Below are 15,344 nucleotides of genomic sequence, written 5' to 3' on the forward strand. Positions count from 1 at the left end.
CACATCTTTGCTGAATATAAGTATTCATTTCTTTCAAAAAAGAATTACTCACCCAAAACTTTTGAATGGTAGTGTATATTGGTACACAACTTTTTAATCAAAGAATCCTGAAAAAAGTATTTTTTTTCTGTATTTTGATCAATTAAATGCAGGCTTGATGAGAATAAGAGACTTCTTTTAAAACATTAAAAAATAAATAAATAAAAATAAATAAATAAATAAAATAAAAAGTAGTTTCCAAACTTTTGACCGGTACAGCTGGGTAAAAAAATAGATTTCTCAATATTAAAAGATTCTCATTTTTTCTCTACTCTAGAGTAACAAAAAGGAACGGCATAGTCTCTATGCTCCGCCCCTACCTTCACAACGACCCTAGAGCCATAGCCGAAGCCGAGCCAACTCCTAATAGAGGACGTTTTGACTCCAGAGGAACGTTGGTTGATGTCAAGTGATTTTTAAATATGACATCTTCAAGCTACTCCCCTTCACCTTTACCAGTGAATATGTTCTCCCCTTCACCTTTACCAGTGAATATGTTCATATTCGTTTTGTTCAAATCTCAGTTCTCAGATTCTGTCAATTTTATTACGCAATTCAAACAATAAATACCGTTTTGGCGCTTGTAAATGTTACACGACAGATCCCTAGCGCACGTGAACCGATCATCTCTACTAGCTAATAGTAAAAAAAAAAAAATCACGAACACAGTTGAAATATACAGTAGGCTACAACTTACCAAAATGTATTCCTCATACATAATATCGACCAATCTTTTTTTTTTTTAATCAGCGTGCAGAGGTCAATAACATAGCTGGAGAACAAATATGTCAGATTTACCTCAGGAAAGCAATTTAATAAACATAATATAATTAGCTAATGTTCCATTTTATCATCAGCTTGGTAGAGACGGGCTCTGATAGATAACAGGTGAAAACCGGATTGGATCTGTGGGTAGAGCTAACTATCAAACACATTAGGTTCAAGTACGCCCACAGGCAGTGCGAGTTATTCGTGTATTGCAGTTTGGCTGGTGGTTATGTTGCCCGCATACCCCCTCCAACGGCCGAAACTGGTATTATGACACCTGTCGGGCCGTGGCTAGTAATTTAGAATGCTAATTCAGGTTGATATCTCTGCAGCACTATAACTTGTCATTTTTTTAATGACATCATCGCCCTTATTTCTTCTCATTCTTTTGATGCGTGTAGCTCATTTTTTGGATATTTTTTACCTCAATTCTTACACATGGCACCTTTAATGCATGTTTCAATAAATCATGACAGCCACCATTAAAATGTTTATAATTCATATTACTTATTATAAAAATAAATAAGTGTAATTTTAGTGTTTGTATAGCTACAAATCAGTTAATTTTCACCTTCAATATTACAGTAGGCTAATGAACTGACTCCATAGTTTACAGCATTAGTTAAGAGATTTGTTTTCCTTGTTTGCCATGTATTGTACCTGATTTCCAAAACAATCAATATTGAATCGAAATCGAATTGCAAGCCTGTGAATCAAAATCAAATTGTGAAATTTGTCAATACCCAGCCCTAGTACATATACAGTTATCCTTTTTTACATTTGAGCCCCTGAGGAACTCTCTGCATTTCATCTCAGACATTTGAAGGTAACTATCGTCCCCTTGAGTTTTGTTTGTTTGTTTTTCAATGCCATGTCAGCTTCTATGGCTATTTTCATGGCAAGGAAAAAAAAATTATGGTAAAAACGATATCAGGTTTTTTAAATTAATTTTTGCTAAAAAATTAAATGTACTTGCATTAAATGTTTCTGGCCTAAGATGTTTGTACACACTGCATGCTAGGAAGTGGTCTTTATAATGATTCAGAGTATCTACTTGGCCCTGAAAGAGAAACCGTGAGATTAGACAAGAGTTTCCTATCCTGTTGATATCTACAGAGGTGCAAAATGTCCCTATTAAAGTGGAGAACCTAGTGAAAAACATAAAAACATTAAAGGCGCACTATGCAAAGATTTTGCAATTTGTGAGCAAGTTTAGCCACCTTCAGTCTAGCTCGCTAATAAACACTTACGGGTCGTCATAAAAAATGTAATTACAATGTTAAATAATCAGTCAAGTTACAGATAGCAGTCAGTAAGGAAATAGCAACATTAGCAAATTGTTTTTTTGTTGAGACAGAAGAACTAAACTGAGATTCTGAGCTTCAGAAACAGACGATAAAGTCACGTCCTCAACCGCATCGTTATTGGCTGGGGCAACACGCCCACTGGTAGTCCAAAAACACCCCAGGCAAATCAAAAAAAAACTCTTAGAGTGGATCATAAGAAAATTTTTAGGGGGGGAAATTTGGAATGGTGCACCTTCAAGTATTCAGTTAGTTTTATGTCCTGACAGTGAAAACATGTAGCAGGTGAAAGATTCCCAAACAAGCATAAACCATCCAGTGAGAAACACCACAAACTCCAGAGGTGAACACCAGACTAAAAGGCTGATACCTTTGAGTAGAGCCATCTGCATCAGCAGTGTGCATATGTACACCACAAATGCAACAATTCTCCTGCTGCTATGAAGGCACATGTCAGACATCATCCTCAGTACCCCTGCAGACACAAAGTCAAGCCTGCTCGTTTCCTTCAATATTACTTATAAGAGACATCTTATCAAGGAAGCATCCACAGAACGGACAGACTCGTGAGGCGCGTTTCCAGACACCAGGAAAAACCTGACGACATGGACGTGACAAAGACAGTTGAGTTTGCACTACATTAGGAAAACATGAATACTGCATCTCCACAATGTAAAGTGCTTGAAATGACCAAAAAAAAAATGGGGGACAGAAAAACTCTTACACTGCAATTGTGTAAAAGACTACTTTATAGTGGATTTTCAAACACTCACCTGGCTTGTGTCTGCGATTATTGTCCCTGCAGTACAATGTAGTGTTTGGAAAGGAAGCTGTGCTGGGTGTCTCCGTCAACGACGCCTGATGCGCAGGAGCATTATGAAGGAAACTGTTGTTCTTGGAGGGAGAGGTGATGGGGCAGTCTTTGCAGATGTAGCCGTTCTGTGCTGTAGAAGTCTGTGTTTTGGCCTCCACTGTGCTGTGGTGTGCAATGATAGTTTGGTCTGAAATAAAAATCCAAAACGAGTTCAACCAAAACCAACCACAAGATAAAAACACAACATTAAACACTTCTTTTTGAAGAAAAAAAAAAAAAAGCTATATTGATGAACGAACTATAATTCCAAGATCTATCCCTTCATCCTTTTATCCCTCCCTCCACCCATCCTTCTCTTTCCATCCATCCCCCTTTCTTTCCATCTACCATCCCTTCGCTCTATACATCTACTACCCATTCCTCTACCATCCAATCCTCTTTCCATCCATCTCTTTTAATTCACCATCCACCCCTCCATCTTTCCATTCACCACCCATCTTTCTGTTAATCTACAATCCATCCCTCTATTTTTCCATCCACCCCACCTCTATTTTTCTATCCATCCATCCAGCTGTTCAGCTGGAGCACACACACTTACCCTTGATGTCACGGTCGTCGTCCAAACCTAATATAAAGAATAAATTCACAAATCAATGCTTCAGCTGTCCATCAATCTCAGTTCATTTAAACTCAGAGTATAACATTGGGGTGATCACGAAGGTCTGCTGGCACTGACCCCAGAAGCTGTCAACTACAGTGCGTTCCTGTATAGAGGACTCATCTAGCAGAGAGGACAGCAGAGAGGCATCACTGGGCGCACAGCTGTTGATGGTGCTGTAATGGGCTTGGAGGATTGACGTTGAGGTAGACCTTGGTGTTTGAACAATCTGTGTTGACCCTGAAACAGAGTGATAAGCTCGTCTGCTCAGAGTCCTACAATAGAAAGAGACAGAATTAGACAAGCAAAAATTGATAAACGGGAGCTTGAAATAAAAGTGTAAAATTTTCATATGCTCACAGAACCGAAAAATGTCTTTATATTTATGAATCGATATGGATTTTTTGATGGTTGATGTAAAGCTAATGTGCGATATATATTACACCATCTAAACGCTATAATACTTCAGTCACTCAGAATTCTGCTGTGCTCTAAGCACGGTCAAAATAAAAGTCTGCCTAATTTGTAGCGTATGATGGGCACAGACGGAGATTTGTTTTAAGCTTCAGACTATGATTTCATCCAATGAGGGAATACCAAATATGTTTGATATTTTGAGCCAATTTTAGAACGCGTATCAAAGTCTATCACGCACACCTTTCTTGTTGCAATCTGTACAGACCAATCTGTACGCACCAAAATGCACTTGGCTTGTTTTTTCATGACTCAATACAACAACAACTCCATTCAGCTCCTGTACATGGCGTACATGTTTATTTTCATCGGTCATGCATCTCCTAGCAATGAGTCACTTGAGATTGTTGTGTGCGGATTGGAGACATTTAGTTTGTGACACTCAATCAGTCGCTTAGCGTATGATGCTGAGTTTTTCCTCAGTATCAACTTACAAAATTGGCAAGAGTATGATGCATACATTGCCTAGTAGTGCTGCATGATATTGGAAAAAACTGACATTGCGATGTTTTTATATCGCAGAAAAACAAGATAATTTCACCAGATGAATAGCTCTTTTTGTAAAGAATCAAACATCCTAGGATGATTGAGGTGATTTTGTAGGGTAGTGCATCTGACAACATAGACTTCACTGTATGAATCATATGCAAGTTAAATAATACAATTTATCATTGTTAAAGCCACAAAAGTGATTATTTTTTGTTGCACAGATCCAATAGAATGATATGCATTTTCTTTCACAATTGTTTACAACACATAACTGACTCGGTTTATGAGGGTACTCGCAAAGACAGGCATTTTGACTTAATTTTGTATGTCCATTCAAGCTCAAATGAGATTTCATGTAAATTAAATTGTAGCTTTTCTCTGCATCTTCTCCAATTTTAGTTGATCACTGATGTCTTTTCCTCTAAACTTTTATGTCAACATTAAAAGTTACATCCTCTTGCTTAATCCACTGGTTATTTTCATGTGCAAACTGTACTCACTTATCGCGGCTGTAGGCGGTGCTGTGGTGGAGTGCCGAGTCAAGCAAACTGTCGTCTCCATATTGACTTGTGGTGGTGTGCAGACGGAGACTGCGTCTGGACATCCTGGGTGACTCGTAGACGGGCCCAATCCTCAGCTCGCTCTCAAAGTCTAGCACTGAAGAAGAGTAGCTGGAACTGAGAAAGAGAAAAAAGAAAGTACTAGACTAATAAACATCAGCTACTACAGAACAGACTAGCAGTTATACAATGAAATCTGGTATGCATTACAGTATATACTGATATACGTTGAATGCTTGATTATGAATGGTGGACAAATGTTCTAAGGCCGGGCTATTCAATTGGCGGCCCGTCAATCATCTCCATATGGCCCGAGGGCACCCCAACCTCCTCTTCTTTTCCTGGCGGTGCAGCTAAATTTGGTTAGATATGCGCGTGGCCGCAGTGGCGCCTGCAGCTGTACGGCTATACGCACTGTGTGTGTACCATGAGCACTCCGACTGACCTGAGAAACGTTTTCAGTCCAAATATTTCAGCAGTTATTGTTTGTGTCCCCTATTTCTGTCAACTGAACCAGCGATATCAATCATTCGTGAATTAATCATTCTTTGGTTCGATTATTTCCTTTCCATGAATTGGCCAAACGCGCTTGCATAACGGTCTGAAACTATTCAGATTAGTTCGGACCGTTCTGTCACAGAATCATCTGAAGCTGTTTCTATATAAGCCTATATTATCAATAAAATAATTCTTACCAATAGATATGATCTTGTATAATTCATATATTTGTACATAGCTGTAAATAAGTTATTTATTATGGTCTGATAAATCGGCATACTGTTGGGTACAACATTTCCAAGTAAATACAATAATTTTGTTTACTTTAGCTTACTTATTGATACTGTTATGTTTCAATAAATAAGATAAACCCATCGGCCCACCTCAACTTTTCGATTTAATAATCCGGCCCTCGAATGAAGCTAATTGAATAGCCCTGTTCTAAGGTGTGCAATTATTTTAGTCAACACACAGCTATGAAATAGTTCCAGGTCTGTCACCTGCATTACACTTGCATATCACCTATGACAGCAAAAGAATCATAAATTCTCTGACTAAGCAAACATATGGCTAAATGATAAAAATGCTCAACTCTTTGTGCTTTCCATCCAAATTATCTTTTATCATCTATGGAAATCACATTTTCTTTCTCTGCATGCACATGCGTGGGGATGCGCCAACTGCCCCACCGCGGAGTTACACCAAAACATGAATATTACGACAGTGAAGCATAAAGTGAAACACAAAGCTGTTTACAAAAGAAATATAGGTTCCAATTAAATCAAATCGCAACCATGGAAACATTTAGCCTAAATTCCTGCCAAATAAGAGAAGTACATGAGAATTTCAGCCATTTGTTGGCTTTGGATTCTGTTTCGTGATCTGGTCACATAATTGTCCACAAGTATGTGTAAGTAACAATATTCCATGAAAGAATAAGTAACAATATTCCATGATTTATTCCACGGGACATAGAATCTCGTTTCTTTTGCCAAATCTTCACTCACACCTCACCCATTTTCGCAGGGGGAATATAAACATGTCTTTCTTTCACTTCACTTTTAATTACCATGTGGATCCTTTACTCTGGCAAAGTAAAAAAACGCTGTAAGCCAGATTGCTTTTTTTACTTAAATTCTATTTAACAGTTTTTGCTTGTTATTAGACTTGGTAAGGCCCGTCAAGTTAATTTGTAAAACGCATTAGTTTCACTTTACCGGCAGTGCAACATCGAACATATCCTAAATGTCTTGCACCTGTGGAAGATATTTGCTCTTCAGAGTTTTTACAAGTAGTTGCTTAACATCAGGAGAAAACAAAGATATTAGACAAGAGATGGTCTCTGTCCTTGTGTCAAAGCACAGAGCGATGTGTATGAGATGGATTTGTCCTTGTGGGGAAATATTTTTTTTTGGTTGACATTTGACCACTCAAGTGCAACAATCCTTGAAAGAAAACTGAGTTTGTGATCGCATTTAATATATTTATCAAGAATCGGTCTATGGTTAATTTCAAGAGTGAAGAATGTTACAATATTATGTGAAATATATTTGCATAGAGTTTATGCTTAACACAGTCTAATCAGACTTTAGTCATGAAAATGTTAGAAATAAGCATGTCAACATGATCTTCAGGGCCCAGAAACCCCCTTAGACTCCATAGGGTTAAAACTTCTATTCTGATTGGGTAGAACAGAACAGCTAAACACCACAAAAAAGCTGAACACAGAGGAAAAGAACTCCAAACCTGTAAACTACGCACTTTACAAGAAATCAAAGAAATACACTAAAAATAAAAAGACAATGGTCTGGTCATTTTCCACTAGCTGTGCGCAGTCAATTCTAAGCTCAATGTTTCCAATCAGACAGTGCCAATGGTTCATGAGCAGAAGCAACTGTCATCTCTCTAGGAACAATCCCAGCATTCAAGTCTGTGAACTTTGGAGCAGTTCTGCTTGCTTGAGGTCTGACAGTATGTCAAAGGCCATTCAGACAGCAGCTGCTGAGGAAAACATGCTAAACAGTAACCTGACAATGTAGAATTAACTTCAGCTTACCACTGCTAAAGTTCCAGCCTTAAATTAGCTGTAAAAAAAACAGCACTAGGATTCTAGCTAATGCTTAAACAATCAATATTCAAACAGATAAAAGAAAAAAGAACACACAGTATGGTCCAGCCCCAGCTCTCCAGATCCCACGAGTCGTCACTGGTCATCCCATGGAAAAAATCTGTACGCACTCACAGGCGCAAGGAGCTCTGGAGGGATCAAGCGAATTAAAAAGGCTTGCTCTACTTCTTGTGTTTATCTCCTGTATACGTGACATGTGAGCCACTAAACATTCCCTGTCCCTCCCTAGGATCTCTGACGTCATCTAACCATTTTAAAGGTGCATTGCTGTACTTTGAACGTGGGATGCATTGCATCTGTACAACTGCTAAAAAAGGAGGAAATCCAGAGTCAGACTCAGTTTACACCTGCTATTAATCTCTGGTGATCCAATCATGTGATCAGCCGAGACACATTACGGTTTACACCGCGCAGTAACATGCAGGACTGAGCAATGATGATGTTCTGCTGATCCAGGGTCAGTGTGAGTGCATTTCAGGTTAGTTAACAGATCTGTTATTCACTGGCTAGTTGTGCTTTCATGCCTTATTTATGTCAATGCTGGTTTTCTGAATGTTTAGACTATTGTTGTGAATTCTGTTGAATTTGTAAAATTGCCAGAATGATTGACAATTTTGAATCATTGGGAAGAATGCTTTAAAAAAATTAAATAAACCAATCACTGTTTTGCATTCTATGACAAAGTGTCTGACTTAAATTTTAGCTGTAAAGTCTTAAGTTAAGATATTACTTAAACAAGCTATTAATTAGAAGGAAAATAATTAAATTGAAGGGGATGGATTTTGGTATTCACTGCAGCTTCAATGTACATGTAATGAGTGATCATAATCAAGGTATTAAAGGGGTGGTTTACCGCTCTTTTTCTTTGCATGATTGAGTTTATGGGGTGCAATATAACGTTTTTTTTTAAAGCTTTATTCTTCATAAATTTCACCTTTATTGTAAGCCGCTTTCTCCTCTGTCATTTGAACGACCGGTTGACTTCCTGATTCTATGAAACCACTGCCTCAGAAACAGGCAATGGGCTCAGATTGGTTAGTTGGGCCGGTGTGTTGCAAATTGGCTAAACTGCGTAGCGCACGTTGTCCGGAAACTTCACGCCCATTACCTTTACTGGCAAAAGTTGCATGTGCTCCGGTCAAATGTAAATAATGGTGTCAATACTCCCGTATCAGTTTGAGCCAGAATCAGACCCTGAAAGCGGCAATGAAGAGAGTCAAGCAGAACCTCCCCAAACACGGCTCTTACAAAACGTTTCTGAATGGTACATTTTTGTATTATTATTATTCTATTCTACTATTATTATATAATAATTTCGATACGCTGTTACTTGAAAATGCTACAGCTGCTTGTTAGCTTTTGAGATACGGTTTTCTCCTGATTAAATATTTAATATATCTGAATAAATGACTGAGTAATACCGTTTTTTAAAGTTATTGTTTTATCGATATAATGAACAACCGTTTATCTATTCACAAAACTTAGTTTACTCTGTGTATCGTTTTATTTAGGTGTACATGTGGCAACAGTGTTAAAATCCCAACAGAACGTGAACACATCTGATAACAGCAGCTGAAGTTTTGCTGTTGCGATTACATTTAATTTTTTTAACTTTATACACGTTTGTCTTATACACACAAAATAGCATCGAACTAACTGGCTACTATAAACAAACAGTGTTGGCATTGGTTTACGTTCTTGATCAAATCGAAAAATTACGTCATAAAGTATACATGGAAAATACATTTACAAAATTAGTACAGATTTACAAATTCAGGTCCAAAATGTGTGTACGTGTTTGTCATAGACACACGAAATAGCATAACTAAGTGGCTAAGCCAGCGCTGGCATTTGTTTACGTCCTTGATAAAAAGGAAAACATTATGCAAATACATTTAAAATGATTAAGTCTTACTTACAGGTTGTGGCCCAACAACTGCTGCCTCTGGTTTTAAAGTTGGAACTGCTTCATGCTTTAGTAACAGTTTGTTGTTGAATCCGGGATTGAATTTGTGGAGATTCTGGAAGCTGTATTCCGTAAAATGCGCAGCACAGAGAGCTAGATTACGATTGTAATTTTCTGGAACACAAACATAAATTGTAGCCATTGTTGACGAACTACAGCGTCCGTAGGAAGCCGGAACACAGAAGACCTGACAGCTGGGTGCAAATAACACTTTTGACGGCATGGCTACTGCTCTCCACTATAACTCTTCCTCTTCGACAAAGCCGCAGAAATATGGCCATGCCCCCTTTTTTGAATATTCCGGAGGGAGGGTTGATTATGGGTTAGTTACGTATAAAACCCGGGATTATCTCGTTGTAGTCCCATTCGAGTCGTTTTTGTAGGCATTAAACTTCCTGACTTTTAAAAGAGGATATCTCTGCTTAGTTGAACTTTCAGTGGAGCAACTTTGCAGATACTGTTCTTGCACCAACAGCACATTACACACTATTTAAAATGAAAAAAGTGAAATCGCAATCAACCACCCCTTTAATCAATATTTTTCCTTCTAAAAATCACATGAGTTGAATGACTTCTCTAGGCTTGTGAGATTTTACTTTGTTATACAAGTTACCAGTGTGATCACTGAAATGTTATTTTCATGTATTCTCTAATGTCTTTATTTGATACGAATGCAGTAACAGTGCTTGCTCATTTAGCCCGGCTTCCAGAAATGAAATATGGAACGATGTTTTGTTTGAGAAAGGTCTTCAACATGTGTCAATACATACTTTCCGAATCCGAATCAGAAAGAGCTTTATTGCCAAGTGTGCTTGCACACACAAGGAATTTGTTTTGGTACTGAGGCTTCCAGTGGACATAAAAATTACAAATACAACAAGAAACATAATACTACAAATTATAAGAATAAAAATATAAATATATCACAGTTGGGTTTATTCAGAATAGACATTTTCAGATTTACAGATTATGAATATATTTACAGTGTTTTGAATATTATAAATAAATCTACATATAAGTGTCACTTTTTTTTAGGATACCCTTACATCTATGGTCACAGGGATCATTGAAGTCTATAGTTTAAGGGACCATTTCTTTGTTAAAGCCTTACTTTCCAGTTAGACTAAAGTGTCCTATACTATCCTTAAGAGTAAGGACGCATTATCTTGATGTTTTGAGAGGACTCTCCTGTTTATAGTTAGAGCCTGGCCAAATCCAACCTTGAGGAAGCAGTGTGTCAGTGTGTGTGTTTGTAATGTAATCTTACAGTGAGGTCTGCATTTGATTTCAAATGATTAGAAATCTGTAAAAAAAATGTAGCAACCCGTAGATAATAACTGATGAAAACGTAGTTAATTTCTTCTTTCCAAACAAAATGTGCACTGCAAAAAAATGGATATTTAACTTAATGCTGATAACCATGTAATAAGCTTAGCATGTCATAGTAAAAGTTTGCACAGCATCCCATAAACCACACTGAAAGTATTCTCCTAGTATTGCTTATTAAATCCAAAAAGTAAATATGCATATTATAAGCAGAACTTTTGCAAGATTTCAAATCATACTTATACTTAATTCGCGACTTCCTTGCAGAGCGAAAACGGAGCGCTGTTTATGATATCAGTGAGCGAGGAGTGGAGCGGAGAGCGGTAAATGGTGAACCCGGAGCGGAGCTGGACCGGAGTGATTATTAAACATTTGGAGTGCGGAGGGAATATTTAAATTGTTGCCACTCCACTCACATACTCTGCTACTGGCTGACAACTCTGATGTGTGCGTCAAGTTTCATGCAATTTGAAGCATGCTAAGAGTCTCAAAACAACTAAAAAGAACATTAAAGTTTGACACATTGCCATGGCAACAGCATTGAAGGTATTAAGAATCCTTTCACAGGTGTACACCTGCCCTGTCTTGACATTATTCTGATGAAATTTGAAGCAAACCAGGTAAAAATAAGAGGTCAATTTCAAAGCACTTTGAAAGTGACACATCGTGCAGCTAGGGATGGGACGATTACCGGTTTCACTATAAACCACGATAAAATGTGCTGACGGTTAGTAATATCATTTAAAATTCAATTATCATTAAAACCGTGTTTGATTTTCGTGATTTTAATTAGCCACTATAAATCCTGTCCAGCCAGCAACAGTCTGACGCAGCGTGCAATGTTAGGGTTTTTATTTGGGAAGGAATGGCGGAAGGCAGTGACCGTGTTCGGGAGATTTTTCAGCCTTTTAAAAGGACCAAATCTGAGGTGTGGTCCTATTTAGTCTTTTACAAAGGTTCTGAGGAAAACTTAATTGAGGATGGTCACTGTCTGCAGAACATGCACAAAAAAATTTGCCGTGATAGGGGTAAACACTTCAAATCTGCCGAGTCGTCCTGTGTGACCATCACCCACTGTTGTAGCGAACGCAAGGCAAGTTAACTTTGATCTCAATACTAAAACTACGTCTGGGAAATAATTTGGCACAAAATGTTTTGAGTTGAAATATTTTATCTCACTCACTTGAAATAAACTTGAAGCTTCCGCGAAGAAAAGTTCACAGCAATAAGTGGCTTTGAGCCAAAGACGAACAAACAAGTTCAAAAAAGACTATTAAGAGTGACATTTAAGAGATAATAATGTATATTCATTGTACACTTATTACACTGATTTTTTTTTACCACATAATTACGGGGACATATTGAATAGAGATTAATGTCTCTATTCTTACCTGTTAAATCCATTTTGTACAGCATACAAAACTCATCCAGACAAGATGATCACAACAATATTACCAAATTCTGTAAACAATAAATCAACTCTGATTACATTTTCAATACAATCAAAAACGGAGACGCAAGATGACAAGTTGTATTTGAATGAAATGAGAGCGCGCGTCCGTTGTGATACATGGATGTGCGCCGAGTTATAATGCGTTGCTATTGACGACGGTCATTATGAGGAAGGAAACGCCACAGAATAGAATCTTGCTTTAAAAAGTGCATAGAGCTGCTTGTTTTATTTGTTGTTTGTTGATTCTCAAATATAAAACTTGTTGAAATGTTTTCAGTGTGAGCATCAGTTCTTTTTTAACACTTTCATCTTGTTTTAACAAAACCGTGATAGATAATCACGATAATTTCGGTCACTATAATCGTGATATGAAATTTTCATACCGTCCCATCCCTACGTGCAGCCAGTTGGTGGCGCCATGACTTTGACTCACAATAGTCTATGTAGATTAATGTCATCTAAAACATCCAGGTAATAAGATTTTAAAACAAATTATTTATTAAAAGTCACTGGACTAGATAAAAAAAAAAGTAAGATACTTCATCCGAACACAATCTTCAGTTGTAGACAAGTAACTTGGCAAATATACACCTACTAGAGTCACATGATCAGCACACAAGTAGAAGTCCCATGACTTAAGTTAACCACATAGTATGCTTGCCAGAGTAGATGCTATTCCTCACCGCTTGTGCTAGTTCCCCTCCTCCGGAGTGAGCACTCCGACCTGTCCATCCGTACAGCATAAGCGGCGAGGAATACCATATACTCTCTGGGAAGCATACTATGAGGTTATGAACACGAATGTGATGAGAATAGTCACGTGAACAAGCAAATCCACAAAGATAGAATAAAAAATATGTACGCTAATTAGTGTTTTAATTTGGAAAGCATTTAGAGGTCTAAGTCAAAGTGTCATCTAAAATTTAAGACCTTTCATAAGTAAAAATAAGACTTTAAGACTTATAGCCTTATGTTTTAAAAATCGAATTTAGACTTTAAGGATCCGCAGGAACCCTGGAATTATGGAGAATCATTGAATTATGAATAATCGACAGCCATTTTGTGAATATAATCATGTAATCAATAAAAAAAAGTAACTAGTCTGATTAGGAGTATTTTAAAAATGTAATACAATCGAATTACAAGCATTTAATTTTAAGAATATTATTGCATAACCATTATTACATATAATAAATTACTACTCATCACTATACTGTCTGTCTGTCTGTCTGTCTGTCTGTCTGTCTAAAAAACAACAACAATCCAACTGTATATCCAGCCGACATTTGCTGAAAATAAACATCTGCATGCAGGTAACATGGAGAAACGCAGTGATCACTGTTCATTGACTACAGACATTGTAACAATACAAAGCTGGTTAAAAATGGACAAACTCATCCTTTAAATCCTTTGCATTATTACCTTTAAAACAACAACAAAACAAAGTGTGTCCATTCAGATATCAAACGTTTTTCGCATGTTTCGACCGTTTGAGGATTTACAGTGACTGTAGATCATGGATCATATAACACACATTACAATAATGATTATTAATAAGCAGAAAAGACTACCGTCACTTAACTTTAAAACAGTGTTTGTTTCGGTCCATGTGCGTTAGACCCTTTTTGGAAGGACATACATTACACCAAGAAAACAGTAAATCTTGGACTCTCATGCATCAAACAATGTACTAATGCATTCAAAATACAAACAGAATACAGGCCGATGTTGTTTTATTATAATTATCTAAATCAAGTACAGATAGACTTGGTCCAACTAATTACAGCAGAAATACAATGTTAATTGTATTATTAATATCTTAGTATTATTAGCATCTATTAATAATAGTGAAGTATTTAGACAAAGAGACAAAAAAGACGAGCAACGACGGACAGGTCTAACCTATAAATGAGTGACTGTCTGATTTTCAAAAGAATTCAAGACAAGTCATTTACAATTTATATTATAAAAACACCACATCTCTCAAAAAAAAAAAACAACTCCAACACAAGTGTAAGTCTTAGCTTGTGGACGAAAGGAGGGTGTGTGTACAACGAGAGACACAATCTCTCATGAAATTTCAATAAGCATAATGTGTTTCACACAATGCAGTGTGGATACATTTAAACTATACAAATATATATATAAAAATATATATAAAATAACGCTAAATATTTTAAGCAACTGTGCAGTCAATCGCCCAGCAGTGTGTTGTATTATTACCCAAGCAGGTTTCATGATAATACGCGGTCTCATACAAATGCAGCGTCTTCGTTTCATCTATGGAGAAACAGGAGACTTACTCGGACGGGTCTTGTGCCCTCCAACCTCAAAATCCCAGCCTTCAACAGACGAAACGGCACCAGTTTCACCGTTACACCATTATTATTTATATGTGGCCGCCTGCCCTCCAGCAGCTCAAATATCGCATCATCAAGAGAAAGCGACTGAGCGAACCAATGAGAAGAGCATCGGTCTACCGCCGCGAAATACAAACACTGATATCTACACACGACAAACAATAATATATCATCCAACACTAAATAAAACACAGCATTTCACACACTGATGATTAAATAAACCGCAGAATAAACGTACCCAAACGCCATGAAGAAAATGAATACTTTCCTTTAACGGAAAAGGGTAGTAGTAAGTCATGTGACTAGTTTTGGGTAAGTTAAATATTCAACCAACAGAACTTAAAGTAACTTACCTGCTCGAGCGTCGTTACTTTTCTCTCAGATCAAACGGCGAATCTATAAGCCCTGAACTGTAGTTTAGCATTGAACGTTTGAGCGTTAGATCGTGTTCGCTTCACATCACAGTATGATGTCGCGGCGCTAACTGTTAGGTCGTTCGTTTCTCTA

At 37.3% G+C, this 15,344-nt stretch overlaps 1 protein-coding gene across 8 annotated transcripts in view; it reads right to left on the minus strand.

Annotated features, from left to right (window-relative positions):
* sun1a (Sad1 and UNC84 domain containing 1a) overlaps positions 1-15,344 on the minus strand; it is a 32,051-nt gene extending 16,707 nt beyond the window's left edge. For 2 of the 8 annotated variants that reach the window (XM_077206112.1, XM_077206110.1), the window contains exons 1-6: positions 7,769-7,825; positions 5,047-5,223; positions 3,662-3,858; positions 3,524-3,550; positions 2,885-3,112; positions 2,482-2,586 (exon numbers count right to left, since the gene is read on the minus strand). In XM_077206112.1, the coding sequence (XP_077062227.1) occupies positions 2,482-2,586; positions 2,885-3,112; positions 3,524-3,550; positions 3,662-3,858; positions 5,047-5,223; positions 7,769-7,818 (784 nt within the window). In that variant the 5' untranslated portion in view covers positions 7,819-7,825. Of the gene's footprint in view, positions 1-2,481; positions 2,587-2,884; positions 3,113-3,523; positions 3,551-3,661; positions 3,859-5,046; positions 5,224-7,660; positions 7,826-7,981; positions 8,044-14,780; positions 14,851-15,190 lie in introns of those variants that run through there. The other 6 variants (XM_077206117.1, XM_077206113.1, XM_077206114.1 and 3 more) reach the window with 5 other exon arrangements.

This window comes from Siphateles boraxobius, unplaced genomic scaffold (assembly GCF_051911475.1).
Source record: "Siphateles boraxobius isolate OS27281-9 unplaced genomic scaffold, OSU_SipBor_1 55, whole genome shotgun sequence".
Lineage (NCBI taxonomy): Eukaryota > Metazoa > Chordata > Actinopteri > Cypriniformes > Leuciscidae > Siphateles > Siphateles boraxobius.